Genomic DNA, 26889 nt, shown 5'->3' with positions numbered 1-26889 from the left:
TTCCTTTCTTTGAACTTGTCCAAGAACTTTTCTTCCCGGCTCAAAACTCAGTCAAGCCCTATCTCCTCTAAGAATCATTTTCTGACTGCCCCCAGTATCTGTGGTCCTGTCACTTCCAAGCCCACGGACAGTGATTATTGAAAGACTAGAGTGGTCTTTACATATTATCTCTTTAGATACATGTTTGGCCTCCCTGAGTTTCTTACATGTAGGGAACCTGCCTTACTCCTCTATTGGCCTTCAGTCCCTGGCACAGGGCCCGGGCATCATACTTGTTCAATAGCCTTTATGCACAGTGATTGTGCTTAGGGATAGGATGGTTAGTTTGATGGTTTGGAGGCAAAGAAGATAAAGTTTGGGGGATAAAGAAGGGGAGTACTATGGGAACAGGTGAGTATAATTGTGGCAGGGGATAAAGGAGGCAGGTTGAAGGAGAGGCAGAAATGCAGGGTAAGAGCAGGAGACTGAGTGAAGATCACTCTCCCACCTGTTATTGGTTGGGCCTGGGGTTAGAGGCCTTCTCTGCATGTGGTCATGAGATGGTTGGGTGAGGGTCCAGATGGTTCTGGTCTCTTATCTCCATGAGTTTCTGTCTATCCCTATCCATGACCCCATCGATTCTCTTCTCTTTCTCCAGTCTTGAAATTTTAACATTGTGTCTCCTGGCAGATTAAATGTTGTAATAGGCTCAATGTTTATGCCCACCTTCCCCCTCTCAATTCATATGTTGAAGTCCTAAGGCCAATGTGATGGAATTAGGAGTTGGGGCCTTTGGGGATGCTTAGGTCATGGGGTAGAGTCTTCAGGAATGGGACTAGTGCCTTTATGAAAAGGCCTTAGAGGGTTTCCTTGCCCCTTCTCCAGGTGAGGAGACAATGGGTCTGCAGCCTGGGAGAGGCCCCACCTGACGATGCCAGCATCCTCATCTTAGACTTCCCGCCTCCAGAACTGTGAGGAACAGATTTGGTGGTTTATAAGCCACACAGTCTGTGGTATTTTGTTATAGTAACCTGAATGGGCTAAGACAGGTGTCCTTGCTCCTCACTGACACTGCTAGGTCATGTCCTCTCTCTCCTTAAACATAACCAGCTCTGAATCTCTTCATCAATTTCCACCAACTACTATTTCTGCTTGTGGCAATTATCTACTTATTCTCTAATCAGTTCCCCTCGTTCCTTGAAGATTTCAGTTCTACATCATGATCTCTATTCCTAAAACTATTATCATCATTCCTGGTAAGAAAAAAAAAGTTGTTGATATGTTCTGCCATATTTCCCTTTGCTATAGGTGAAATATCCCTGTCATAAAAATAGGCCAACTCTGCCACTTGTGAATTAAGTCCCATTATCTCTTACCTACCCAAGGACATCATGCTAACTCTTCCTACTCATTACCAATTTTTCTTTCTCTCTTGAATCTTTCTCATCAGCACTAAAGCATGCTGTTAATTTTCCCCATCTTAAAAGTCCTTCTACTCACTTCATATCTCCTTCCAGTTACCACACTCTTTCTCTTATAGTAGGTCACACTTTGAAAAGATTAAACACCCAACGTATAAAATTAGAAAAAGAACAAAAGAAAAGTCCCAAAAGCAGGAGGGGAAGAAATTATGAATAACAAAACTTAAAATAATGCATTAGAAAACAAAGACACAGTTGACAGGAACAAAAAAGCGAAAAACTGGTTCTTTCAGAATATCAGGATAACTGATAAACTGCTGGCAAGATTGATGAAGAAAAAAAATGAATTTAGAAAGTCATATTTGCAAAGAAAAGGAACCATAATAGCAGTTGCAGCGGATAATTAATAAAAGAATATTAAGAAAACTAAATGACAATAAATTTGATCAAATGTAAAAAAAATCCTACAAAAGGTAAAGCTAAATCTGAGTAAAAAAATAGAAAACTTGAATAACCCCATAACTGTTAAAGAATGTTAGTATGTATTTTTATTTTATTTTATTTTTTCAAATATATCCTTATTGATTTCAGAGTGGGAGAGACACAGACAGACACACAGGAACACCACTGATGAGAGAGTCATCATTGATTGGCTGCCTCCCACATACCTCCAACCAGGGACAGAGCCTACAACCCAGGCACGTGCCCCAACCAGGAGTCAAACCACAACTTCCAAGATCCCAGGCTGAGGCTCAACCCCTGAGCCATGCCCGGCTGGGCTTAATAGGTATTTTAAATCTTCCAATGCAAAAACCACCAGAATTGGGTAGTGTCTTCAGGTGGAATTGTATAAAACATTCTAGGAAAAGGTAATACTGATCTTGGGTAAAATCTTCCCCCAAATAACAGAGAATAAGGAACACTGCCCAACTTACTTTTGGGGGAATTACAACCTTCTTAACAACAACAACAACGAAAAGACAAGCATAGCTCAAGAGATCATTATAGACCAGTCTTAGTCATGAACACAGATGTGAAATATGTAGAGAAAACTAAGCAAATTGAATTCACAACGCCTAAGATAACCCAGTGTACATTTTTCAAAATGCAAACTTGCTTTAAGATTTAAAAAAATAGATACAAAGCAATTCCAATAAAAATCATAAGAGGTTTCATTTCTGAAACTAGAAAAGCTGATCCTAATATTATTAAGGAAGGTGAGAGGCCCAAGGAAAGACAAAGCACCTCTAAAAAACAAATTGGAAGAATATTTCATCAAGTGGCAGCCTCTGTTAAGTATAAAGCTGTAGTAGTTATGTGAGTGTGGTATAACTACTGGACAGCTAAGAACTAGTCTCATTCATAGATAGAAAGCTACATGATTTATGTCAGCATTATTTTCAATAAACAGTGCTGTGGTAACTGATTATCCAGATCAGGAAAAAAAAAAATGGAATTGACTTCTCTCTCCCACTGTTTTAAAAAATTAGTTCCACCACTAAGACAAATTTTTAATCACTTGTGTCAATGATAATATAATGTCATTATATATGATTTCATGATAAATGGAGAAGGTAAAATTTCCAGGGGAAAGAAAATGTGACATGAGTAGATAGTTGATTTCTCTAAGGGAGTTTGTTTCAAGTTAAAAGTCATTGTATTAGGAAAACGAAGTAAGGACAATGCTTCATGCTAGTGAGATATTTAGGTAGGGAACTCAAGAGGAGAAAATAGAATCATAGCAACTCAGACCATGGAAAAAGTAAATATCAGGGGAAAATGTTAACCATGGTGGTGGCCTAGAGTATTTGAAGGGTGAACAATTTGGGCTCAGATAGTGACACTGCTCTCTATGAGGCTGGGCTTCAGGTATTCATAGGGAAGTTCTAGCTGCTCATTCCGGGCCACAATTTCCCTTTCCAGGTTCTCCAGATCTGTCTGAAAATGTCTTAAAACAGCCTTGGGCTCAGGACCTGAGAAATACTCTTCTTTGTGATGCCCGAGGGGTACCTGAAGCAGAAGGAAAGGATAATCATCTTCTAGTTCTGAGAAACAGGGACCCAAACTCCAGTCCCTCACCCTAATGTCTCCTTGTCAGTCTTCATTCCCTCAGGGTTTCAGAGGTCCCCACTCACCATGTCAGACTGGGGCCGGCTCAGGAGCCATGTGGTGGCCATTTGAATACAGGTCTGCCAGACGTTAGGTAGTGAGCCCATCACTGTGGCCATTGTGACATCTTCTTTGGTGGTGGGTGGGGGCATCCGCATTGAGCATGGCCCATTAGGGACCCAGGCAAACCAGTCATACTGGGGGAGGAAGAATCTGGAGTCACTCAGAAACTCTGATTCAGGACCCTAGACCCCAACTCTCCCTCAGGTATCCCCTCGCCCAGATGCTTTCTCTCAGAGACCCAGGCTTTCAGGTGTCCATACCTGGCCTGTGTTGATCGCTGCATGCTGGGCAGAGCACGTGAAGATGCACATGGTAAGGAAATGACACAGCTGGGCCCGCGAATGGAAGGAGACAGGGAAACCTAGAGAGAGAAAAACAAAGTTTAGAAACTACAGTCCCAAAGGAGATAAGGAAATAAATGCTGATTCTTGGCATGTCCATATATTAGAATTAATGAGTGTTCATTCTTCATTTATTCAAAAAGTATTGAACTACTATGTACCAGACACTGTATAGGCATTGGGAATGTGCTGGTGGGCAAAACAGACTGTGGTAGGAAAGAACGATCATAAACAGAATAACTAAGTAAGATTACACACACTGAGTTAGTGATAAGAATATAAGCAAGCCTGATGGACAGAACTGAGAAGGATTACAGTAATTTTGGTCCTGGAAGGGCTGAGGAGGTGCTGTTGGGTGGATGGGGAAGGGACAGCCCCAATACTCGGAGGTAAGACTCCTCTCCACAGTGGGGTGTGGCTTAGTGATGTGTGTACCCCCAGGGCCTGGTTATAAGAAATAGCTCACAGCTCCTGCCTATAGGTATCCCACGGAGGGAGAGGATGGATTCAAGGTATTGGTGTGAAGCTTGAAGGGGGAAGGAGCTAAAGGCTGATTCGAAACAGTGTGGCCGGCCTATGTGTACTAGAGCGAGGACTATGCATCTAGGAAGAGCCCAAGAAAGGCTGTTTCTTCACTATGCATAAAAAATGGGGTTGGGGACCTGAAGGTAGTTCACTGGTGAGGGGGGCACTTTCGCCGAAGAAACTTAGTCTCAAGGATCATGGTGCTGAGTTTGGGTTTAAGTCAAAATATATACAGTATTGAGGCCACGTCTAGAAATGACCTTGCACTGTGGCAGGTGTGCAGGATGCCTGGATCCTTTGTGTGGACAGGAGCAGGAAGGAGGAAAAGGGAGGGAAACTAGGGTGAGCTGCCATGGGCTGTGGTGGGAACGAGCTCTTCACATATCCTTAGGTAAGAAAATAGACAACCCTAGAGAGAGCCCTTCAGGGCCTGGGCACATTCCTCACTGCCTGTGGTTCTGGTGTTATTGGGCCCCATGGCAGGTTAGAGGCATCTGTGAAAAGGTGTGGGGTTCTCTGAGTAGGACACTCCTTGAGTTTCTAGAATTGTCCCGAGTCTTAGGAGGTGCAATGGGATCTAGATGCCTCTGTGTGGAGGGACAGGGGGTGATGTGGTGTTGTGGTCATGCTCCAGAAGGACATGGCTGACAAGGGGCTCTGAGCAGAATGTCTGAGGAGCTCTGTTCTCTGGGGAGAGATCTCACCTCGGTCCTGGGCCTGGCACAGCCCCACCACAGTGATATCCTGACACCAGGCCTGCAGCTCAGGGTCCCCTCTCACGATGTCATCCCCATGGTAGAAAAGGTGGACAATCCCTTCCACGTACCTGCCCAGAGGAGAAGGGAGCTGAGCACCTTGAGAGTAGAAGGCTGTAGCCTCTGACCACTGCTCCTTTTCTGTGGCCTCTGTCCCACTGACTCTCACTGTATATGGGGACATATCTTACAAGACTTGCCTTTTGCGACATCCCCTAGTTCTTTCTAAACACTAGTTTCGAAAGGAAGAAAATATGGATCATTAGTTTCAAGAATTCCATACACATGGTTGATAGTCACTCTTTGTAACCAAATCCCTGATTCCACCAGGTCCCATGGTTTTACTCACCCACCCAACTCTGCCTGCTGACACTATTTCAGTCTCCCCATATTTAGACCCTACCCTCTGTCCCTATGCTCTTCCTTTTCTCTCCCAGGATTGAGTCCTCTGCTCCTCCTGTCTGGACCTTCTGTTTCATGTTCCTTTGGCCCAATGCTGACCTCAGGCCAAAGCCCCATTCTCACCGTCCCCAATGCCCCTCCATTTCTCAGCTCCCACTCTCACCCACCGGGCAATGATGTCCCAGAGCCGTAGAGCATCATGGGCATAGAGGGCACTTGGGATTCCCAGCAGGCCGCGGTCAGCCAGATCGTCAGGAGCACAGAGGGAGCGGTAGGTCAACTGAGCCATGGCCCGACGGATCAACTGCACATGGCCCCCTCCACCTGTGCTCCATGCCTGTGCCAATGTAAATGAGAGGTCTTGAAGGGATAAACAGAGCTGGAGAACATGGTATACTATATGAAGGGGTCAGATGTGGGCTCTTCAGATTTAATGACATTGGGATAAAAAAATAGGTCTCCTGGTTTTAAGGGTCAGGGAATTCATACAAGGTGGCCTGGAATCTTGAAAGTGACAGGAGGCCATGCAGAGTTGGATGGTTAGGTGGCCCCACACTCCATTACCACCTTACCTTATCAAATATACCTCCATCTGAGATGAGTTGGGTCCGAGCCCTTGTGTTGATCTCCAAGGTGTAGCGGATGTGTGGGATCAGGAGCTGGGTAGAGCAGGTTAGAAGGGGTGGTTTATAGAGGACATGCTTGGGTCCTTCTTATTTAGGGAGTGGCACTCAGCATGGTGACTTTCCTCCTGATGCTTTCCTCCCTGCTAGTGCCTTTGCAGGGTGGTTTCCTTCTGCTTCTCTGCTCTTAGTCTCAGGTTCTCCTTTTGCCCTGTGACTTGAGTTTTGGAGTCTGACTGACCAGGATTTTAATCTACACTTTGCCTCTTACTTTGATACTTGTCCAAGATAATAAAACCTCTAAGTGTCCTTCTGTTTATCTGTTTATAGGGGATGACACTATGGTCCCATCACGGGCGCTGTGGTGATGCTTATGTGTACAGTGCCTGAGTGCTCAGTACACTGCCCAGCACACAGACGTCCTTGAATAGTGGCCGTTATCATTACCTTTATTATTTCCACCTTGAGGACAGGTGTCCTTTGAAAATCAGCCCTTTAACTTTTGATATTTTTAAATAAATTTTCTATCATAAATATCTTTGTAGTTTAAACTAGCCTTCCTATTAATTTTCAAAGCTGTTCCTCCAAACTCTAGTTGTTTTAATCTCGCATTTTAACAATTTTGGATTGGGGGTAGGGTAGTTTTAGAATTAAAGGAACCATATTGATCCATTTTCTTTATCAGCAAATGGGCTTTGTCAAATCTCTTCCCACCACCAATTAAGCACTGTTAACTTCTCCTGCTTTCCCTTGACCATAAAAAAAAGGCCATCTAATCCTTGGGTGCAGGTCCTTTTGTATTAGACAATTTTGTCTTTGTCCTGAGTTGTTATGGTGAGGGAAGACAGGTGTAGAGGGGCTGAGGAAGGGGGATTTTGAAGTGTAAAGGTGGGTTTAACCACTAAGACACACTGATGATGGTGATGCAAAGGCCTCAGGAAGTCAATCAAATCCAAGAGCAAGGAATTCCGTTAGTGTCTACCTCGTCTATGTTACCCCAGAATCCAAAGGGGTCACCGCTAGCAGTGGACAGGTTTGGAGATAAGGGTGGAGACTCCTCAAAGAAACACAATTCAGTTGTTCTCCCTATTATATACTCATGTATCTTGCTACCACTTCAAACTCTACGGACCTAAAACTGAACATCCCATCTTTGACCTCAAATTGGCTTCTTCTGACTGTATTGTTTCTGACAATTGCTCTGGTTCATAAGCCTCTATCATTTTTTTCTCCTGCTGCTATGTGTGAAGGGTCATCAAGATTTCAAAAACACTTTTAAGCAAGCACAAGTCTATTTTTGCTGCCTTCTGGCTAGCAATCAGTTCTAGGCTCACTGTTTTATAAAATTACAATATTTCTGGATCAGTGCAATGGTATCTACTGGTGTCTCCTAGTTGTTGCAGCAGCTCAGGCCTCTGAGCGCTCTCTCCAGTCTTGCACCCAGGCATGCTGCAACTGCTATTTCCTCTCCTCACAAAGTCTTTGCATTTTCCTTCCATTTATCTCACTACCATGTCATGCACCTTTCATTAGGCAGGTTAAATCACCTCTTGGGCTGCTCTTTTATTTCTTTGATCTTCTACTTAATGATTCCTAAGTTGTGGTGGAACATTCTCCATCAAAGATATGGTGTTTATTGCTTTCTCTCTTGATTTCAAACTCTTATTTCCAGATCCTATTCTCTGGTTATTTTTGGTGTGTACCATTTGTCTTGCCAGTTCCATGCTAACTCCCTGAAAGGAGAGCAATACTTTTGTTTATCAAATTATACTCCTACTGGACACCAGACTCTGCTGGAGAATGTCAGAGCTGCCCTTACAGTAAGTGCTGAATGCATGCTAAGTGACTTGACTTAATACAATAGATGGGGTCTCTCTGTACTATTTTTAAAACTGCATGAGAATCTATGATTATCTGAAAATAAAGATGCTTTGAACATTAGGAATAAAGCTAAAAGGTTCAGGGTCCTGACACAATCATCTCCTCTTCTCCATTTACAAACTGCTATAAAATTTTTTTATTACAATAACGGACACACGTTCAACTAGAAGAAGCTTTGTTAACATGTTCCCAAACAGATGGCTTAGGCTTTTAAAATCCTAGAGAGTCGTTGTGTTGTTTCCTTTCTCTGGAATGTGAGTGAGGTGGGACTTGGAGGGTAGGGGATGTACCTTGAAGACAGGGTGCAGTCCTGGGAGGCACCGCATGGTGGCCACAGCAATGACCTCAGCCAGCAGATGAGTGTTCAGCAAGTGATATTGGAGCTCATGCAGTTGGAAATCTGAACTTCGGACCCAGGTCTTTGCCAGGAGCCAGGCAAGTGGAGGATCTGAGGGCAGGAACAGTGGTGGGGTCGAAAAGCTGGGATTGGGAGGCTGGATCTGCAAGAAAGAGGAATTAAACATTCACTGACCTCATCAAATCTTAGACACTATGCTTAGCATTGTGTGGGAAACACTGCTGACTAGATTATTGCCTCCCAGGGGGTCATAATCTACTAGGAGGAATGAGGCCCCTTCCACTCATCCTGTCACTAGCAGGGCGAAGTGCGCAGTGTGACTGGGAGAAACCTGACCAGGGTGTGAGTTAGGATGGTCGGGTAGGAAAGAGAAATTTGACGTTTGAGATAACTGATGGTTCTCATCATTGGATTGATAAAAACAGATTAAAACCAACGGAGAAAAGATGTCTGAGAAAGAAGGGATATTCCACAGATTCAAAGGTCAGAAAGACATTGAGTAGCCTGAGGTAGGAACCAACAGAGACCATTATGACTCTCAAAAGGTAATTTCGGGTGAGCAGTGAGCAGGCTGTGAGGTCGAAAGGAGAGGCTGGAGACAAGGACAGGTCTCACTGAGTGAGGCAGGGGTGGGGGACAGGAGCCAGCTGTCCTTGTCCCTGGGCAGAGGGTGGGGTTGAACACAGAGCAGTGTTGGGAGGGGGGTGCCCAGGTTACCTCACCTGGATGACCATGGGCAGCAGCTTCCCACTGGGCTCCATCCTCAGCATGACGAGGGGGGCAGCCAGGTACTGCTGCTCTCCTTGGATCACATTGGCTGGAATTCCATCCAGCAGGATGAAGTCAGCCTCAAACAGGGAACCATTCTGAAGAAAGGGGAACACGTCCAGGGTTAGAGTTGGAAGCATACCTCCACAGGGCCAAGGCAAAGGGTGAGAAATGGAAAGACATTCAGTCTCATTACTTGCCATTATCCTACATCCCTCCCAGAGTCCCAGGGGCAGAACTAAAGGAAGCACCAGAGCATCAAGTTCAAGTCCTCTCACTTTACAGAGAAGGTTAGGACCCCACGAAAGGAGTCTTCCCTAGAGACATGGGGCTTGTCTGTGGCAGAGGTGGTTTTAGGATTAGACACGCCAGTTGATTCTGTACCACAGGTATGCCACTCTCCCCTTTTCTGGTTGTCCAAGCTCCTTCCCCAGCATTCCTGAAGGTCTACATTATTGGCTGTATCCAGCCTTCATGCTGTTCTCTACATACTTTATCATCTGTAGGTTTTTCCAGCAGAGGACTTGCACCCAGGAACTGTTGGTTACCGCAGCCTCCCTTCCCTGACACCTTTGATTCCTTCCCTGCAGCACTTCACCTCCCCCCAAAGACAAAGTGAAGACAATAGAGGGCTGGAGGGCGTACCTGGAGTTCTTTCTCCAACTGGGCCCCAAGCTCCTCCATCCCCGAGGGCAGCACCAGCCGGGAGGGCAGAGAGGTGGAGCGTCTCAGCAGCATGGGGTTGGCGCCCCTGAGGAACTGGTAGCCAAAGAGCTCATCATCCTGCCAGTGCTGCTGAACCTTCTCTGTGGGTCAGGGAGGAGGGGAGGAGGAGGGTGTTCACCACAACCCCATGTCCCTCTCCTCCAGGCTACCCTAGGGATTTAGTCACATGACTCCTCCATACCCAGCCCACAGATTTTCATTCATGAGGCCTCTGTGAGATCCCCACGTATAAGTCCTCTTTTGGCAAGTAGTTTTGGGGACTGTGGAGTGTGACAGATAGCTCATTAAAAGGACCATCAAGGTGTTATGGAGACCTGGGGAAACCACTGACCAGCCAGGACACTCTTTTGTCCCCAGAAGATCTGATCAAAATCTTCCAGGCTGTCCCATGACCTCAGGAGGGTGGAAACATATTTCATGGCAATCTCAATAATCCTAGAACAGGTGTCAAGGACATAACAACCATCAATTTACCAAATCCTACCTGTTTCTGGGTGCACCAGCCCCAACCCACTCTGACCATTTCCTCACCCTGCATTCACTGTCCATTCATAGTCCAGCCTCTTCTTCTCATGGAATCTCATATTTGGAGGTAGATCATCCACACTACCTGCAGCTAATGTCAGGGGGAGCCCTTCCTTCCAGGTGGCCCAGCTAGGAGACAGGAATTAAGGTTATGGAAGGGGGTAGAGGACAGTGATGGGTAGGAAGTAGGGGGTAGAAGTCAGTGATGGATGAAGTTGTCAGGGAGGGGATGTAAACTGGGAGGGTGGTCACCAGTAGATTTGCTGTCTTTCCTCCAGTTCCTTTTCTCGATGCTTCTGGAACACATCCAAGCTATTGCTTCCCGGCAGGCGAGCTAGGGAGACATTAAGGCATTTGACATCAATGCTTTCTCCAGTGCCATGTTATGCCCTGGCTTCTCCAATCTCCTGTTTCTTTCTTTTTAATTTTATTGTTGACAGTAATACAGATGTCCCCGTAACCCCCTCCCTCTACCCACCTCCTCCCAGCCCCTGCCCCACCCCAGGCCTTTACTACATTATTGTCTGCATCCATTGATTAAGCGTGCATGTATATAAGTTCTTTGCTTAATCTCTGCTTGCCCCCTCTGCACCAGGGTCTGTCCAGCTGTTCCATGCGTTCATGCCTCTGCGCCTATGTTGTTCATCAGTTTATTGTGTTGGTTAGATCCCACTTATAAGTGAGATCCTGTGATATTTGACTTTCTCTGACTGGCTTACTTCACTCAGCATAATATTGTTCAGGTCAATCAATGCTGTCCCAAAGGGCAAAAAAATCCTTCTTTTTTACAGCTGTATAGTATTCCATGGTATAAATGTACCACACCTTTTTAATCCACTCATCTGCTGATTAGCACTTGGGCTATTTCCAGATCTTGACTATTATAAATAATGCTGCTACGATAATAGAGATGCATATATTCTTTCTGAATGGTGTTTCCGGATTATTAGGATATAATGCAAAAACTGGGGAGCACAATCTCCTGTTTCTTAATTGTATGGCATCATACTCTTTTGCCTTTTCCTCTGCCTCTGTCTCTCCTGCTTAATTCCCTAGTCATTCATTTCCCTGCCCCCCCTTCTTGATTTCACTGATCTGAGATCTCATATTTGTCTTGAGAGGAAAATCCCATGTTTGATACACTATTGTAATGCTTAACTCAGATTTACCCAATGTTCCCAATTCTCCATTATCTATAAGTTTCATTCTTAATCAGCTGAAACGTCCACACATATCCTACATTATCCCTCATTACTAAATTTCCATTGTCCAGGTCCTCCCCTGTCTACACCATAACCTGTTCTCCAAAATGGCATATTTCAAGTCAGGGGCACTTATCTCTCTGACCTCCGCAATCTACACCATCTCCTGGTCCCTGGTTCTGGGCTGAGGAACGGCCCCACTTGCTACCTTTTCCAGCTTCCTCTCAGGGATCCTCAGCGCCACATACCTACAGCTGGTTACCTGACTTTGTCCTGCCCTCCTTGCTTGTGCCTCAAAGACAGAGTTCACGGTTCCCTCCTTACCTGTCACTTCCCTCAATGTCTCTCCTACTTATTTCTAAGGTGACAGATGCAACCTTAGCTGTCCACCTTCGTGGGCACGACAGGGTGCTCCCCGCCCCACAGTTGCTTCCATGTTTCACAGCCAAGCCAGCCCCACCTCATGCCATTTATTGCTTCCCTTACCTGACCCCTCTCAGGGGTGACCCCCCCCCCCCCATTTCATGTCCTAGCCTTACCTGTCCCTGCCCCAACTTGCTCCCAGTCACAGAGAGATCTCCTTTCCACTTGGCTTTGGCTCTTCTGTTTCCCAGCATTGCTGCACCCCCATGACCTGTGTGGCCTCCTTGGGAGGGGGGATCTGCACATCACTTAGTTCCCTGTCCAGCCCCCTTCCAGGCTTTTTAATCCTTTGTATAATTTCCCCCCAGTTCCCGTCTTGTCCACTCGGGACCTGCTGAGCTCGCCCTTTCTCAGGCCCCTCGGGCCCTCCTCAGTGCTATCCCCTGCCTCCCCCAGCCCCCAGGCGCCCCAGCCCTGCACCCAGGTCCCCGAGGCAGCCTGTCACCTGTGCCCTCGGGCAGGCTCATCACGCCCTCGCCCTGCACCCAGCGGTAGCAGGGGAAGGCGGCCTCCTCGCCCGCGCCTGGGCCCTGCACCGTGATGCGGTCGCAGAACCACGCGTCGTCCACCAGGGAGTGGTGTTTGCGCAACTTCACGAACTGCAGTGGCCCCAGGTCCTCGGGGACATCGTGCTCAAACTCCTCCACCTGTGGGGACCAGGACCCCGTGACACTCAGTAGCGGGGACCCAGGAGGGGACGTCTGCTGGGGGTGCGGGGTCCTTTGTGGAGTCAGGTGACGAGGCCTCCAAGGACGGCGCCGCCTCCTCCCAACACCTGCGGGCGGGTCTCCGACGCCCCATCGCACCGAGAGGACGAGGGACGCGGGGCGAGGCCCCAGGTCTTGAGTTGAACCCGGAGCCTCGTCACCTCCCGCGTCCGCTGGCTGAGCTCTCCCCGCGCCCGCGCCCTCGGGGGACCGTCCCCCTGAACCCAGATTCCATAATGCCAGCGGCCTGGGGTCACTCAGGAAAGGAGCGGAGGCTGCAAGGACCACGCTCGGGGAGGGAGGGATGAGCCCCTCCCTGGCCGGGCTCCGTCCCTCTCCCGCTGAGCCTGGCGCCCGGCTCCTGGAGGCCCCGCCGCCCCGTGCGCGCTGCCCCGCGCCCCGCCTCCCGGCCCGGCCGGGCCCGACCGCCGGGCATCGGGGTCCCCGCCGCCCCCCCTGACCTGGCCCCGCGCCGGCCGCAGCCGCAGCTCCAGCTCCGCCTCCCCGCGCTCCCCGACCAGCCACAGCTGCACGCGGTTCAGCGACCCCGAGAAGAGCCAGGCCCCGGTGGCCACCCGGACGCGGTAGCGGCCCATGGCGGTCTCCTGGGAGCGGAGGCGAGCGGGAGCCGGGCCTGCGACTCTCGGCTCCCCAGGGCCGCCGGCGTGAGTTAGGCACCTCAGGGCCAGTTCGGGCCTTTAAGAGGTGGCTGGGTCCCCGCCCTCCTCACAACTTTCAGGGTTCCCAGGTCTCCGCCCCAGACGAGGCCCAACCGGCGCTCAGCCAGGGCAACGTAAATCTGCTTTCCTGAGCCAAACCCTCAAAAATGACTTGGCGCCCAGCTGGCGTGGGTCAGAGGATGAGCATCGACCTATGATCCAGGACGTTGCGGTTGGATTGCGGTCAGGACACATGCCCGGGTTGCGGGCTCGATCTCCAGTAGGGGGCGTGCAGGAGGCAGCTGATCAGTGACTCTCATCATTGGTGTTTCCCTCTCTCTCTCCCACTCTCTGAAATCAATAAACACACACACACACACACACACACACACACATATATATATAATTTTGAAAAGATTTCCATATTGGTTACTGGTGAGGGTAGATGGGACTCTAGCCCTGCCTTCCAGCCTCCAGACCTCACCCCAGTGTCTGATCCTTCCTGGGTGCCCTTCCCCTTCTTATCTTGCCTGTGTCCTCTGTGCTCAGGGCCGCTGTCTGCCACAGGCTGGCCCCCAATTTCCTCCAGTTTTGGATATTACAAAAAACTAATAGCCAAACAGAGTGGCCCACATTCCCGCCCTATGCGGTAACTGAACCTGGCCTTTCCACATCCACCCAATAGGGGTCCCTTTGGCCTAGAAGAGAGAGTTTGCTTCATCCCTACCTCCAGAATCAGTCCCTACATCAGCCTGCTTCTCTGCGGTGATTCCTTTCTCCCCTCTCTAGTGGACTCTGAGGGCTCAGGGCAGTGGGAGGTGGGGGTGAGCACCTAAGAACAGTAGCCTGAGCTACTGCATGAGCTACCTGAGCTAATGTTTAAATCACTGAGAACAGTGCCTGGCACAGAGTCCCTGTATGTATGAGCTGCTATTACTCTATTATTCACAGAGTGGAAACAATTCCCAGCTGAATGTCAGCATCACTTCCACAAATGCCTCTGCCTTTCCCCACCACATTCTCTTTTCCCCATGTCCCTGCACAGGCCCCAGCCTCCCACGAGGGGTCTTACTCCTCCAGCCCCTTCCTCTCCCTTCTTTTTCTCTTTTTCCTTTTTGGGCACATGCATTATATTGGGGGCAAATAATTCAAAACAAAATTTCTCCACCCACAAAAACGTCTCCATGAAGGTAGAAAAGAAAGAGATCGGAATTTTTACTGAAGAAGCATTAACCAGTGTGATGTGCATTACTATGAGACTAAAGACAGAAACCTCACCCTTTTATGTAGCCAAGCAGGTACAACCCATTACACACACGTTCTCAAGGTAAACCCTAACTGGTTCTCGAGTAACGGGCTTGATGGCACCATTTGTCATGCATAGTTCATTCTAACTTTACCTGGTAATTGGTGACCATCTGTGTTATTAATGGGCTTAATCACAGGGGAAACAAAGTTTTTGTATCTTTACCACAAGGAGTACTTTTGCAACTTGGAGCAAGGAGCCCACCTCAGTTAGACTCCCACCCTCTCACAGAAACTGGGAGACAGGGCTGCTGTCTTCCTTGATTTCAAAGAGATGGCTCCCAGGTCCTTGGGAAAGATGTTCCTGGGTCACAAAGCTCCTAAGAAGCTTATTTAGCCTCTGAAAAGAGCTACACACATATTAAAGAGACAGAAAGAACTTCCAACTACCAGTTTTCTAAAGTGAATGCTCTAAGAAAAGGGAGGGTGGGGAGAAATCTATTTTCAACAGGGAGAATCAAGCCCCTTATTTAAATGTTTTATTTGTCCCTGCAGTTACCGTTTGTTCCTTATGCACGCCACAGGATGGGCCAAGGGCTTGCTTTTGCCTGGGCCTCTCGCAGGAGGGAAACCCACGTTTGCCACACGTGCGTGCCCAAGCTAAACTCTCCTCTCAACTCCCAGGGCCCTGGTTTCTGTGCCAGTAACGGACTCCCACCTTCTCATTACCTCTTTTTGCAGAACAATTTAGCTTCTTGATCAAGGTTTCTCTCACTATTATTCCCCAGAGGGCATGGGTGAGGGGATGGACCTTACATTTCATAGACAAAGAAGACAAAGTGTTTTTCTAAACATGAGAATCATTTTCTCCCCTCCTTTCTCCTATGCCAAGGTGGCTCCACATGCCATCCACCTAGAGGGCAAGTCCATTGTCCTTGCTCTGTGTTTGGAGCCCCCATTTGTCATGGGGCTCCATGAATTTGTATTTGTTCTTTGGGGACAAATTGGGCATACAAACATGGTATTATAAAGTACGAAACTTTAAGCTATGTAAATATAGGATCTAATTGCAGGGTGGAAATTTTATGGCCTGTTTTTCTGATTACTAATTTGAGGATCCACCTATCCCTGTTTGCAGGAAGTCCAGCACTACCCTCTCTGACTGCTGTTCCTTGCTCCTGTCCTTGTTCAAAGGTGTAACCAGGGAAACATTATCATTCACAATCTAATGGGTCATTTTCTAGTGCTGCAGGAATCCCTGCATAGGCCACATGAGTGACAAACACTTGAACTTCCCAACTCTTAGTTCACACAGGCTTGGGCGAGGTCCCTAAGCCTGACTGTAGCGCTAAGGGGCTGTGCTAGGGCCCTCTCCAGCCTCAGCCTCAAACCTTAGGCCTTGCTGTTGAGCCTGGTCATTTAACCAGGCCACCTTCCTTCCAGAGGGTTCCCTCTTGGTACTCTTAGGGTCTTTCCTGCTGGTGGATCTCTATTAGAACCTTCTCAGTCTCTCAGAGGGACTTGATTAATATGGAACAATGTAAAAAATAATTCAAGTCTCAATCTCTTTATGCAGATTTACACCACCCCCCTCCTCATTTACCAACTCTGGATCCCAAGGGAGTATTGGAGTGGGGGTTGGGACATGGGGCAGCTGTGGTGGGGAAGGGACAGCCTTTGTGGGACCTCAAAAGGGTGCTGGAGAGGCGACCATCAGGCTCAGGGAAGAGCCAGAGAGTGTTTTCTTCCAGGAGCTGTGTCCATTCAGAAGGAACAAAAGCTGGCAGAGTCCTGTCCATTTGCTGCCCGGGTCCCTGTTTCCTCACCTTTGCTGCCCCAAACCTAGCTGGTGTGCCCAGGTCAAGGCCAAAGAGTCTTCTGAAGTTTCTATGGATTCATAGAATCATCCTGAATCATGGATACAGTTCTAGGAGTTGTTGGTTTTGGTTGTTTAAACAAAACCTGAGCTGCACTGTATACACTTTCCAGAAGCTTGCTTGTCTCACCTAGAGGTCGATCTCCCGGACCCTCTGCAGCTCAGTAGGTACACATCTGGCCCGTTGTTTTCCGCAGCTGCACGGTGCTCCACGGTGCACTGAGCCACTCCTCTGCTGATGAGCATTCAGTGATTTCCACTTTTACGACATGATGAGCGCTACAAAGGGCATGTTTGCACTTATATCCTTATGTGCTTGATGGCTTTACTTCTCTGGGTGAGAGTCCAAGAAAAGGGTGCAAAGGATAAAAGACTACCAGAATTAAAAATACCAAAAACCCAGGAACAAAATAAAACAAACAAATGAAAGAAGAACAATCGACACAGCTGACTGTCCTTACTTGTCAGACAGAGGGACACAGCCCGCAGAAGACTGACTGAGTTGTCAGGGGGAGGGATAAGCCAAGGATTTGTTTCTAATCCTCCCCTGAGGACGTTTTTTTCATTGCTTTTCAGAGAGGGTTGGAAGGGAGAGAGAGAGAGAAACAGCGATGTGAGAGAGACAGAGAGGTTGGTTCCCCCCAGCCTAACCCTGCACACACCCTGACCGGGGCCAGGGATCCAGCCTGCAACTGAGGTAGGAGCCCTTGGCTGGAATCGAACCCCAGACCCTTCAGTCCAAGGGCCGATGCTCTAACCACTTAGCCAAACCGATCAGGACAAGTCAAGGATTTTCAAAGGGGGTGTTCATTATGTTCATGTTAATTAAAGTTCTAAGCTTATTCCGTGGAGGGGCTGGATTGACAACACAGGTTTGTACACGGTTGAAACAAGTCCTGTTCTTTACCAGATGGGGTCTTAGGTCCACTAAAGACAGTGTTACTCGATGTCCATGGTTACTTGACACCTCCAGCTTGCCAGAAACAGTTGTGGTGAACAACCAGCATTCAGTTTTGCTCTCTCCTAGCAGGTGCTGCCAAAAGTTCTTTCCCCTGGGATTGCTGGGAGAAAGGGCACGTGTGTGGGAGACAGTTCATTTGTGAAATTATGGAGAACAGTAGAGAGATGCAGACAGAATGCAGATGGGAGTGCGGCCGGCCTTTCAAGAAATAAGGGCAGGCCCTGCCGGTGTTGCTCAGTGGTTGAGTGTCAGCACATGAACCAGGAGGTCGTGGTTTGATTCCCTGTGAGGGCACGTGCCCGGGTTTGGGGCCTAATCCTCAATTGGCGACATGCAGGAGGCAGCCCATCGATGTTTCTATCTTTCCGTCCCTTCCTCTCTCTACAGTCAATAAAAAAATATATTTAAGAAATAAGGACAGGAAGGGAACCGAGAAAGGGCCATAGCTGGAGGCGGGTGGCCAGCAGAGCCAGCGAGAGGGAGAGGCTGAGGGGCAGGGGAAGGAGGGCAAGTGATGAGAAGACCCTGGGGAGGAGACAGAACCTGGAAAGTGTGTGAAGGAACTGGCCTCAGGGTGTCCACTCTCAAAGTGGGGCGACAGCAAGTGCTCGTGGCCCTCCCAGGGCCCTGCACATAAACAGACATGCCAACCTGTTCAAGCGCATGGAGCCAGGGCAGAGAGCGACTAGGAAAAACATGTTGTAAGGGGCAGTAATGGAAAAAAGGTAGAGAAACATGGCTCAGGGCGATTTCCCTAGCAGGGCTCGCTGCTTGGTTGCTGACACAAGAAAATGAAAGGTTGGGTTCATCCAAAACAGGGAGTGGAACAGGGATCCAGGGGCTCTGTCGGGCAGGGGGTGACATGAGCCCCTCCCTTGTCCTTAGCCTGCCAGCTTCAGTGGCGGAGCAGGCATGGGCGCCAGGCTCCATTCTTATCTGTTATCAAGTTGTGTTTTAAGCAAACGTGGTGTCAAGATAAGCCTCCTAAACCCTCTTGCCATGAGATTGGAACCTCTAGATGACTTGGATTAACTGGTTCTGATGCTGGCTCTTCTCATTGTTTCCATAAAGAGGCTGAGAGGTTAACCCTGGTCCCCCCCCCCCACCACTGGAACCTGTTTTCCTCAGGGACCCAGCATCCAATGTGGGGCCTTTCATTTCAGGCCTCACCAGCAAGCACGACAGACCCACAGCATCTTGGACTTCCCGCTCCGTTTCTGAGAAGTAAGGATCAAGGGCGAGTGAGTTGTGAGGTCCCTCAGAGGGTCCGGGGGATAGAGAAATCCCATTCCTTCTGCGGGGTCCCTGCCAACACCCCCAACCATCCCACCCTCTGTTTCCATCTCTTTCTGAGGTTTACCATGTAATCCTTCATTATGCAAATTCCTTACTCACACTGATTTTAGATAATTTTTATGTCTTGCCCACTGTAGGGGACCTTGCTCCACCCTGTGCTCAGCCAGGTTTAAAAGCTCTCACTGACCCAGAGCTGCTCCACCTAACAGACTCACACGGGAGGTTTGAAAAGGCACCAACCTGGGTAATAACCAGGGTGAGGCGAGCGAGGCACTTAGCCTCAGGTGCAACATTGAAGGGGCCCCCAAACCCCAGTAATCAAGGTAATAACCATGAAGAACAAAATATCAAAATTTTAAATAAAGACAGGATCATTTGTAAGGGTTGAAATTACCATCTATAATCTTAACATTTTTTGCAGTCATTCCTGCCACCAGAAATTTCCCTGTAGCTGAGCCCCAGCACCCCACGGCCTGCCCACAGGTTCCTTGTTGTGGAAATATGGTACTTTCTCTTCCCTTGGCTGATTCCCAGGCTGTCTCACCCCTCCCCTCCTCCATCCTGTCCCCAGCAATGGCATACTTGAGGAGAGTCAGTATTCCTGCTTTATTATGTAAAACAACTTGTCTCTCATAGTCTCCTCTCCTTTCCTCTGCTCTGCCTCCTGGCTTTCCAAAACCAAAGTGGCTCTTCAGATGTTTTGTAAATAGTTATAGGCCTGTTGCTACTTTAGCACCATAAACAAAGGATTTTCAGAATTAATTCTCAGGCATCACTGTCTTTTTTATAGTGTTTGTAAAGTGAAAGAGGCAAAGATTGACTTTCTTGAGATTCATACACTGCCACCCCCATCTCCAAACAACAACTGGCAAATAGCTGACAATCAGGTGTGTGTGTGTGTGTGTGTGTGTGTGTGTGTGTGTGTGAAAAGAGAATGAATGTCTACTTTAATCCTACAAAACCCAGAGTAGTTTTTGTAATCCCTGCTTTAAAAATGAGGGATATAAAGCTCGAGGAAGGGAATGGGTGGATTAACCCAGAAAGTGTCATAGGTTCGTTCATTCATATTGTCATCAGCCATTCTCTGACACTCAGTGAAACCTTCTGTCCTAATGACTATGATGAATCCTATCCTAAATCTTACTTATGACCTCTTCATTCTTACATCCCTGTGTGCTCATTGTTGTAAAAGCCTCTGTTAGTTTGCCTAGGTCCGCCTCTAGGATGTGCAGGGTCTCAAGCAAACTTTTTTTTGCAGGCCCTGTATCTATATAAACAATGTGATTAAAAATGCATTACTGCGGGAGGCAACCAATCAATGTGTGTCTCTCACATTGATGTTTCTCTCTCTCTCTCTCTCTCTCTCTCTCTCTCTCTCTCTCTCTGCCTCCTCCCTGCACTCCACTCTCTCTAAGAAAATCAACAGAAAAAGTATCCTTAGGTGAGGATTGTTTTAAAAAAAGGTATTACACAAATCATGGGCCCATGTGAGGGACCGTGGTGTATCAGTGAATATTTAGAACCATGGTTGGTGAAGTAGCACTTACATTTTTGCTTTTTGTGTAACCACTGCACATGGAGCTTGGCAGGAGCATCTGTTCTGGAAATTTTCTGAAAAGGAGTGCTTAAGAAGTACATTTTTTTATATCATTCATATTTTAAAAAGGCCTTATTCAACTGACACTTGATTGGTAATTTGCCTAGGAATAGAGTCCTGGATGGGAAACAACTTCCCTCAGAATTTTAAAGGTATTCTTGTTAGTGAAAGTATAGGCTCAGCTCCATAGCAAAGAAACCCCACAATACAGATTTTGTTGTTGTTGATCATTAGTAGTTTATTAATTAATTAATTTATTTTTCTTTATTGTTGAAAGTATTACAGGTGTCCCAGTTTTTCCACCAATTGACCCCCTCCACCTCACTCCCACCCCATCCCCAGGCATTCACCCCGTCACTGTCTGTGTCCATGGGTTATGCATATATGCATATAACTTCTTTGGTTAATCTCTTCCCACCCTCCACCCCCTTCCCTCTTTCCTCTGAAATATCATCTCTTACATGCAGCACTGTCTCTGGAACTATTTAGTTTGTCAGATTCCTTTGTTCATCAGCTTCTTAAAGAAGACCCTTCAAATTTTCCTCTAGTGCTGGTCTGGTGGTGATGAACTCCTTTAGCTTTTTCTTTTCTGTGAAGCTCTTTATCTGAACTTCACTTCTAAATGATAGCTTTGCTGGGGAGAGCAATCTTGGTTGTAGGTTCTTGATTTTCATCACTTTGAATATTTCTGGCCACTCCCTTCTGGCCTGCAAGGTTTCTGTTGAGAAATCAGCTGACAGTCGTATGGGTGCTCCCTTGTAGGTAACTAACTGCTTTTCTCTTGCTCGTTTTCAGATTCTCTCTTTATCTTTAACCTTTGGCATTTTAATGACGATGTGTCTTGCTGTGGGCCTCTTTGGGTTCTTCTTGTTTGGGACTCTCTGTGCTTCCTGGATTTGTAAGTGTATTTCTTTCCCCAGGTAGGGGAAGTTTTCTGTCATTATTTTTTCAAATAGGTTTTCCATTTCTTGCTGCCTTTCTTCTCGTTCTGGCACCCCAATAATATGAATGTTGGACCTCTTGAAGTTGTCCCAGAGACTCCTTACATTATCTTCATATTTCTGGATTCTTTTTTCTTTTTGCTCTTTTGTTTGGGTGTTTTTTGTTTCCTCATGTTCCAAATTGTTGATTTGAGCCTCAGCATCCTCTACTCTACTGTTGATTCCCTGTAAATTACTCTTCATTTCAGTTCGTGTAGCCTTCATTTCTGACTGGTACTTTATTATGTCATCCATAGTCTCAGTTGTTTTTGTAATAGTCTTACTAATATTCTCGAGCATCTTTATAACCATAATTTTGAACTCTGTGTCTAGTACCCTGCTTGGTTTTATTTCATTTAGTTCCTCTTCTAGAGATTTCTCCTGTTCTGTCCTTTGTGCCATGTTTCTTTGCCTCCACATTTTGGCTGCTTCCAGGTGTTTGTTTCTATGTATTAGGTAGAGCTGCTGTGTCTCCTGGAATTTGTAGAGTGGCTTTGTGTAGTAGGTGTCCTGTAGGGTCCAGTGGCTCAGCCTCCCCAGTCCCCTGAGCTGGGCCTTCTAGGTGCTCCCGTGTGTGGGCTGTGTGCACTGTCCTGTTGTAGTTGAGCCTTGGTTGCTGTTGGCATCACTGGGAGGAAATGACCCCCCAGCCAATCAGCTGTGAGGACCAGCTGCAACTACAGCCAAAGAGCTGCTGTGCTGTAGACACCCCCATGGATCAGAATTTACTTCAGCGGAGCTTTGGTTCACCAAGTGTGCCCCTTGAGTGTCACTCGTGGATGTGGTAGGGTTGTAATCCAGCGTGGTCGAGTCTGACCACCAGGTGCACCGTCTCTGGGACCTCCCGGGAGGTGCAAAGTCAGCCTGTGCCTGTGCCTTGCCCAGGGCCACCCAGCATGAGCCACACAGCAAACCGTAGTTGGCTGCTACTTGTGCTGTGCTTGGAGGTGCCCAGGAGAGGCCAAGCTATGAGCCAGTGCAGCTGCCGCTAGTGCCAGGCCTGGGGCCACTTATCAAGCCCTATGGGGCACACTGCTGCTTGAGAGATTTTAGGAAAGTCTAAGCATGGGGCTCAAGAGGCCACTTGGACAGAAAAGCCCCTAGAAATGGCCTGGATGAGCTGCAGGTGGGGAGGGGGCGGGGCCTCCGGGAATCACGGGGCGGGGCCAAAGGTGTAAGTCAGGTGCTGGCGATTCAAACATGGTGCCTGCCTGTGGCTGTGTGCGGGGAGGACTCGCCAAAGGAGCAATGGCCTCTGCCAGCCCTTCTGCCTGGGAGGAAGCCGCCCCTCCAGCTCTCACCCCGACTTCAGGCAGGTTAGTTCCTCCCCAGTGTCCCAGGTCCTTTCAGGCTGCTGCCCGGCGCTGGGCTCAGAGGGAGCGTCCGAGTGAGTCCGTGCGGGGCCCCTTGAGAGGAGCTGCTGGGGCTCCCCCAGCCTCTGAGACCCTCAGAGACAGTCCCCGCTGGTTTCACAGCCCGGAATTGTGGGGACATATCTTCCCGGCCCTGAAGCCCTGGGTTGGGGGCCTGCTGTGGGGTTGGGACCCCTCTCTCTGGGAAACCTCCACCATCGAGAACCCTCCCAGGTTTAACCTGAGGCACCAGGTGTGGGCTCGCAGCTGTGTCTCCCCAATTCAGCCCCATCCCTCCACGTCCCCTCCCCTCCTACCGGTCTTGGTGCTGCTTCAGTTCCCTGGTTGTGGGGCTTCTTTTCACCTAGATTTCAGGAGGTTCTAAGTGATGGTGTTTCTGTATTTTAGTTGTAATTTTGATGTGGTTGCAAGACGCAGCAGGTTCAGCTTTTACTTACGCAGCCATCTTGTTTCTCCAAAATGCACCTTTTATTTATTTTTATTTTTTTATTTTTGTTTAAAATATTACAGATATCCCTTTTTCTCTTCAATGACCCATTCCATCCTGTCCCATCCCCCTCCCCGGTCCCTCTCCCCACCATTGTCCATGTCCTTGGGTTGTGCATATATGCATATAAATGCTTTGGTTACTCTCCCCCCCCTCCACCCACCCGCCCTCTTCCATCCCTCTGATACTCGTCAGTCTGATCTATGCTTCCATATCATGGAATGTATTCCGTTCATTAGTGTATGAAGTTCTTTAGATTCCACGTATAAGCGAGATCATGTGATGTTTTTCTTTCTCTGCCTGGTTTATTTCACTTAGCGTAATTTTCCCCAGGTGCATCCATACTGTCCCTAAGGGTATGAGGTCCTTCTTCTTTACAGCTGCGTAGTATCCCATGGTGTGAATGCCCCACAGCTTTTTTATCCACTCATCTACTGATGGGCACTTGGGCTGTTTCCAGATCTTAGCTATTGTAAACTGCGCTGCTATGACATAGGGGCGCATATATTCTTTCTGATTAGTGTTTCAGGATTCTTAGCATATATTCCCAGAAGTGGGATCACTGGGTTAAAGGCAGCTCCATTTTTAATTTTTTGAGGAACCTCCACACTGTTTTCCACAGTGGCTGAACCAGTCTGCATTCCCACCAGCAGTGTACCGGGTTCCCCTTTCTCCACACCCTGGCCAGCACCAGTTGTTTGTTCATTTGTTGATGTAGCCATTCTTACCAATGTGAAGTGATAGCTCATTGTGGTTTTAATTTGCATCTCTGATGATTAGTGATGTTGAGCATTTTCTCATGTGCCTCTTGGCCATCTGTATGTCCTCTTTGGAGAAGTGTCTATTCCGGTCCTTTGCCCATTTCTTAATTGTGTTGTTTGTCTTCCTCTTGCTGAGTAGTATGAGTTCTTTGTACACTTTGAAAATTAGCCCCTCATCAGATACTTCCTCGGCAGATATGGTTTCCCAGGCTCTGGGGTTCCTTTGTATTTTGAGGCTGTTTTCTTTTGCCGTGCAGAAGCTTTTTAGTTTGGTATAGTCCCATATGTTTATTTTTTCTCTTATTTCTCTTGCCCTAGGAGATATATCAGTGAAAATCCACTATGTGGGATGTCTGTGACTTTACTGCCTGTTTTTTTCCAGGATTTTTATGGTTTCGTGACTTACATTTAAGTCTTTTATCCATTTTGAGTTTATTTTTGTGTTTGGTGAAAGTTGGTGGTCTAGTTCCTTTTTTTTTTGCATATGTCTGTCCGATTTTCCCAGCACCACTTATTGAAGAGACTGTCCTTACTCCATTGGATGCTCTTGCCTCCTTTTTCAAATATTACCTGACCATAATGGCGTGGGTCTATTTCCGGGACAAAATGCATTCACTTTAAATAAACATTCCCATGAGTTTTTACAGATTTATACACCCTTGTATTTATGACCACATAAATATATGAAAAGTTTTCATTGCCCCACAGTGTTCCTTTGTGCCCCGCATCAGTCAACCTCTGTGTTCCCAGGCAACCATGTTTGCTTGCTGTCACCAGAGGTTAGATCTGTCTTTTCTATAGTTATATATAAATGGAATCATATATCATATACTCTTTTGCATCTGGCTTTATTTATTCAGCATAATGTCTTTGTGATTTATCCACATTCTTATGGGTATTAGTGGTTCATTAAGCATTTTATTTTGAAATATTTATAGGTTCTCAGGAAATTGCAAAGATCAGACAAAGAGGCCCCGTGCACATCTTAATGATAACTACAGGACAAAAGCACAACCAGGAAATCAACAGAAACACAAGGAGTGTGTGTCGTTCTATGCCCTATCACAGGTGTAGATTTGTGTAAACCCCACTGCAAGTGAGACCCGGAACTATTCCATTAACACAAAGCCCTTCCTGGTTTCACACTCTTTCTCCACCCTTCACCGTCCCTAACCCCTGGCAATGCCGAATCCATTCTCCATCTCTATACTTTTGTCATTCCTAGAATGTTATATAAAATGGAATCATATAACATGTGACCTTTTGAGGTTGGCTTCCCCCCCACACACACTCAGCTTAGTGCTCTGGCTTATAGTTGGGTCATGTTTTCAAATCCTCTCTGCCAATCCACTTGGCCTCCTCTGACTCTGGTGGGGAGGGAGAGTGGCACCTTGTTATCGCTGGGTGGGATGGAAGTCTAGATCCCCATGTGGTCGCCCCTGACATTTTGAAAGGGAGGCCTCAGCAACACCAAACGGGGGTGAAAGTCCTAAATCTCCACCCAGTCTTCTGATACCACCCTAGGAGGGGGACTTGAGAGGTGTCTTTTTATAGCCAGGCAAGGCTGGAAGTCTAGACTCCCCATTGAGCATTTTCTGATGAGTGTGTGACAGGACTGTGGGTCTTTCTGTGATGTTTGCCTGGGATAGAGCGATAATGCCTAAAAGTTTTCTGTCCTGTTAGTTGGCTCCTTTTTCCTTTGGCCAGAGAGATTTCTCAGGGGGTTTTGTTTGTGCCAATTGGTGTTTCCCAGTTGGCAGCTTCTCCAGCATACAGACCCAGTTATATGAGGCAAAAAGGAAAACCAGGTAACTCTCTGCCATGTCATTCCTGAGGTCCCAGGGCCCCTGGCAGGTCTGTCTTCTTATCTCTACTGTTTAGAGTCTTCTTGTGTTTGTTTTACACATAATGCCGAGGAATTTGAGCTGGACTTAATGGGAAGTACAAGGAGACCGGCATCTAACTCATGTTCAGTCCATTCCTTTCTTTGGCCTAGTGATATTTCATTGTATAGAAGTATCACAATTTGTTTACCTGCTTACCTGTTGATAAACATTTGGATTGTTTCCAATTTTGGGCTTTATGAATAATGCTGCTTTGAACATGACTCACTGTTTCTATGAGCATATATCATCAGGTTTTTGTATGGATGGGTGCTTTCATTTCTCTTGGATGAGCACTTAGAGGGGGAATTGCCGAGTCATGTGGTAACTATACATTTAACTCTCTTAGAAACTGTCCAACTGTTTTCCAAAGTAGTTGTGCCATTTTAGTCTCAATCAGCAATGTTCCATTTTCCTCCACCCTCACCAACACGTGACATCGACAGTCTTCTGAGTCTTAGTCATTCTAGTTTTAATTTTCATTTCCCTGGTGGCTGATGACGTTGACTGTCTTTCATGGGCTTATGTGCCATTCATAGATCTTCTTTGGTAATGTGTCTATTAAAATATTTGGTCTATTTTGTTTTATTGGGCTGTTTGTGTTCTTATTATGGAGTTGTAAAGGTTCTTTATACAATTTGGTTACAATTTTTTCCATTAGACGCTATACACTTTATAAATATTTTCTTCCAGTCTGTGGCTTTTCAGTGTCTTTGAGTGTCTTCTGATGAGAGCTGTCGCTGATCTCCATCCTGTGTTTGGCCTGTGAGCTTTTCCATTTCCTGCGTAACCAATTTCCTTTATTTGGCTTGGAAAGTCCAGGGTGGTGTCTGTTTTCCTGACCAAACCCTGACTCGTACAAGTAGCGTGTTCATCATCGTTGGTCAAATCTGAGGGACTTGTGGGATGCAGTTACCTGGCATAAACTAAGACGCAGCAGCAACAGGGGCTGTAAAAGGGTAA

At 47.2% G+C, this 26889-nt stretch overlaps 1 protein-coding gene across 1 annotated transcript; it reads right to left on the bottom strand.

Annotated features, from left to right (window-relative positions):
- Positions 1-1967: 1967 nt before the first annotated feature.
- Positions 1968-13404, bottom strand: LOC308568450 (polyunsaturated fatty acid lipoxygenase ALOX12-like; the record flags this gene model as incomplete). The annotated part of the gene is made up of 14 exons (XM_081161415.1): positions 1968-3410; positions 3536-3706; positions 3833-3933; positions 5143-5264; positions 5763-5932; positions 6168-6254; positions 8390-8599; positions 9180-9323; positions 9871-10031; positions 10283-10386; positions 10483-10605; positions 10729-10810; positions 12547-12748; positions 13270-13404. 14 exons carry the CDS (start codon positions 13402-13404, stop codon positions 3231-3233), a joined length of 1992 nt encoding a protein of 663 aa, XP_081017541.1. The 3' UTR covers positions 1968-3230.
- Between the last annotated feature and the right edge of the window lie 13485 nt (positions 13405-26889).

Source organism: Miniopterus schreibersii (genome assembly GCF_964146895.1).
Source record: "Miniopterus schreibersii genome assembly, chromosome: 16".
NCBI lineage: Eukaryota > Metazoa > Chordata > Mammalia > Chiroptera > Miniopteridae > Miniopterus > Miniopterus schreibersii.
This window is presented reverse-complemented; position numbering and strand designations above follow the sequence as displayed.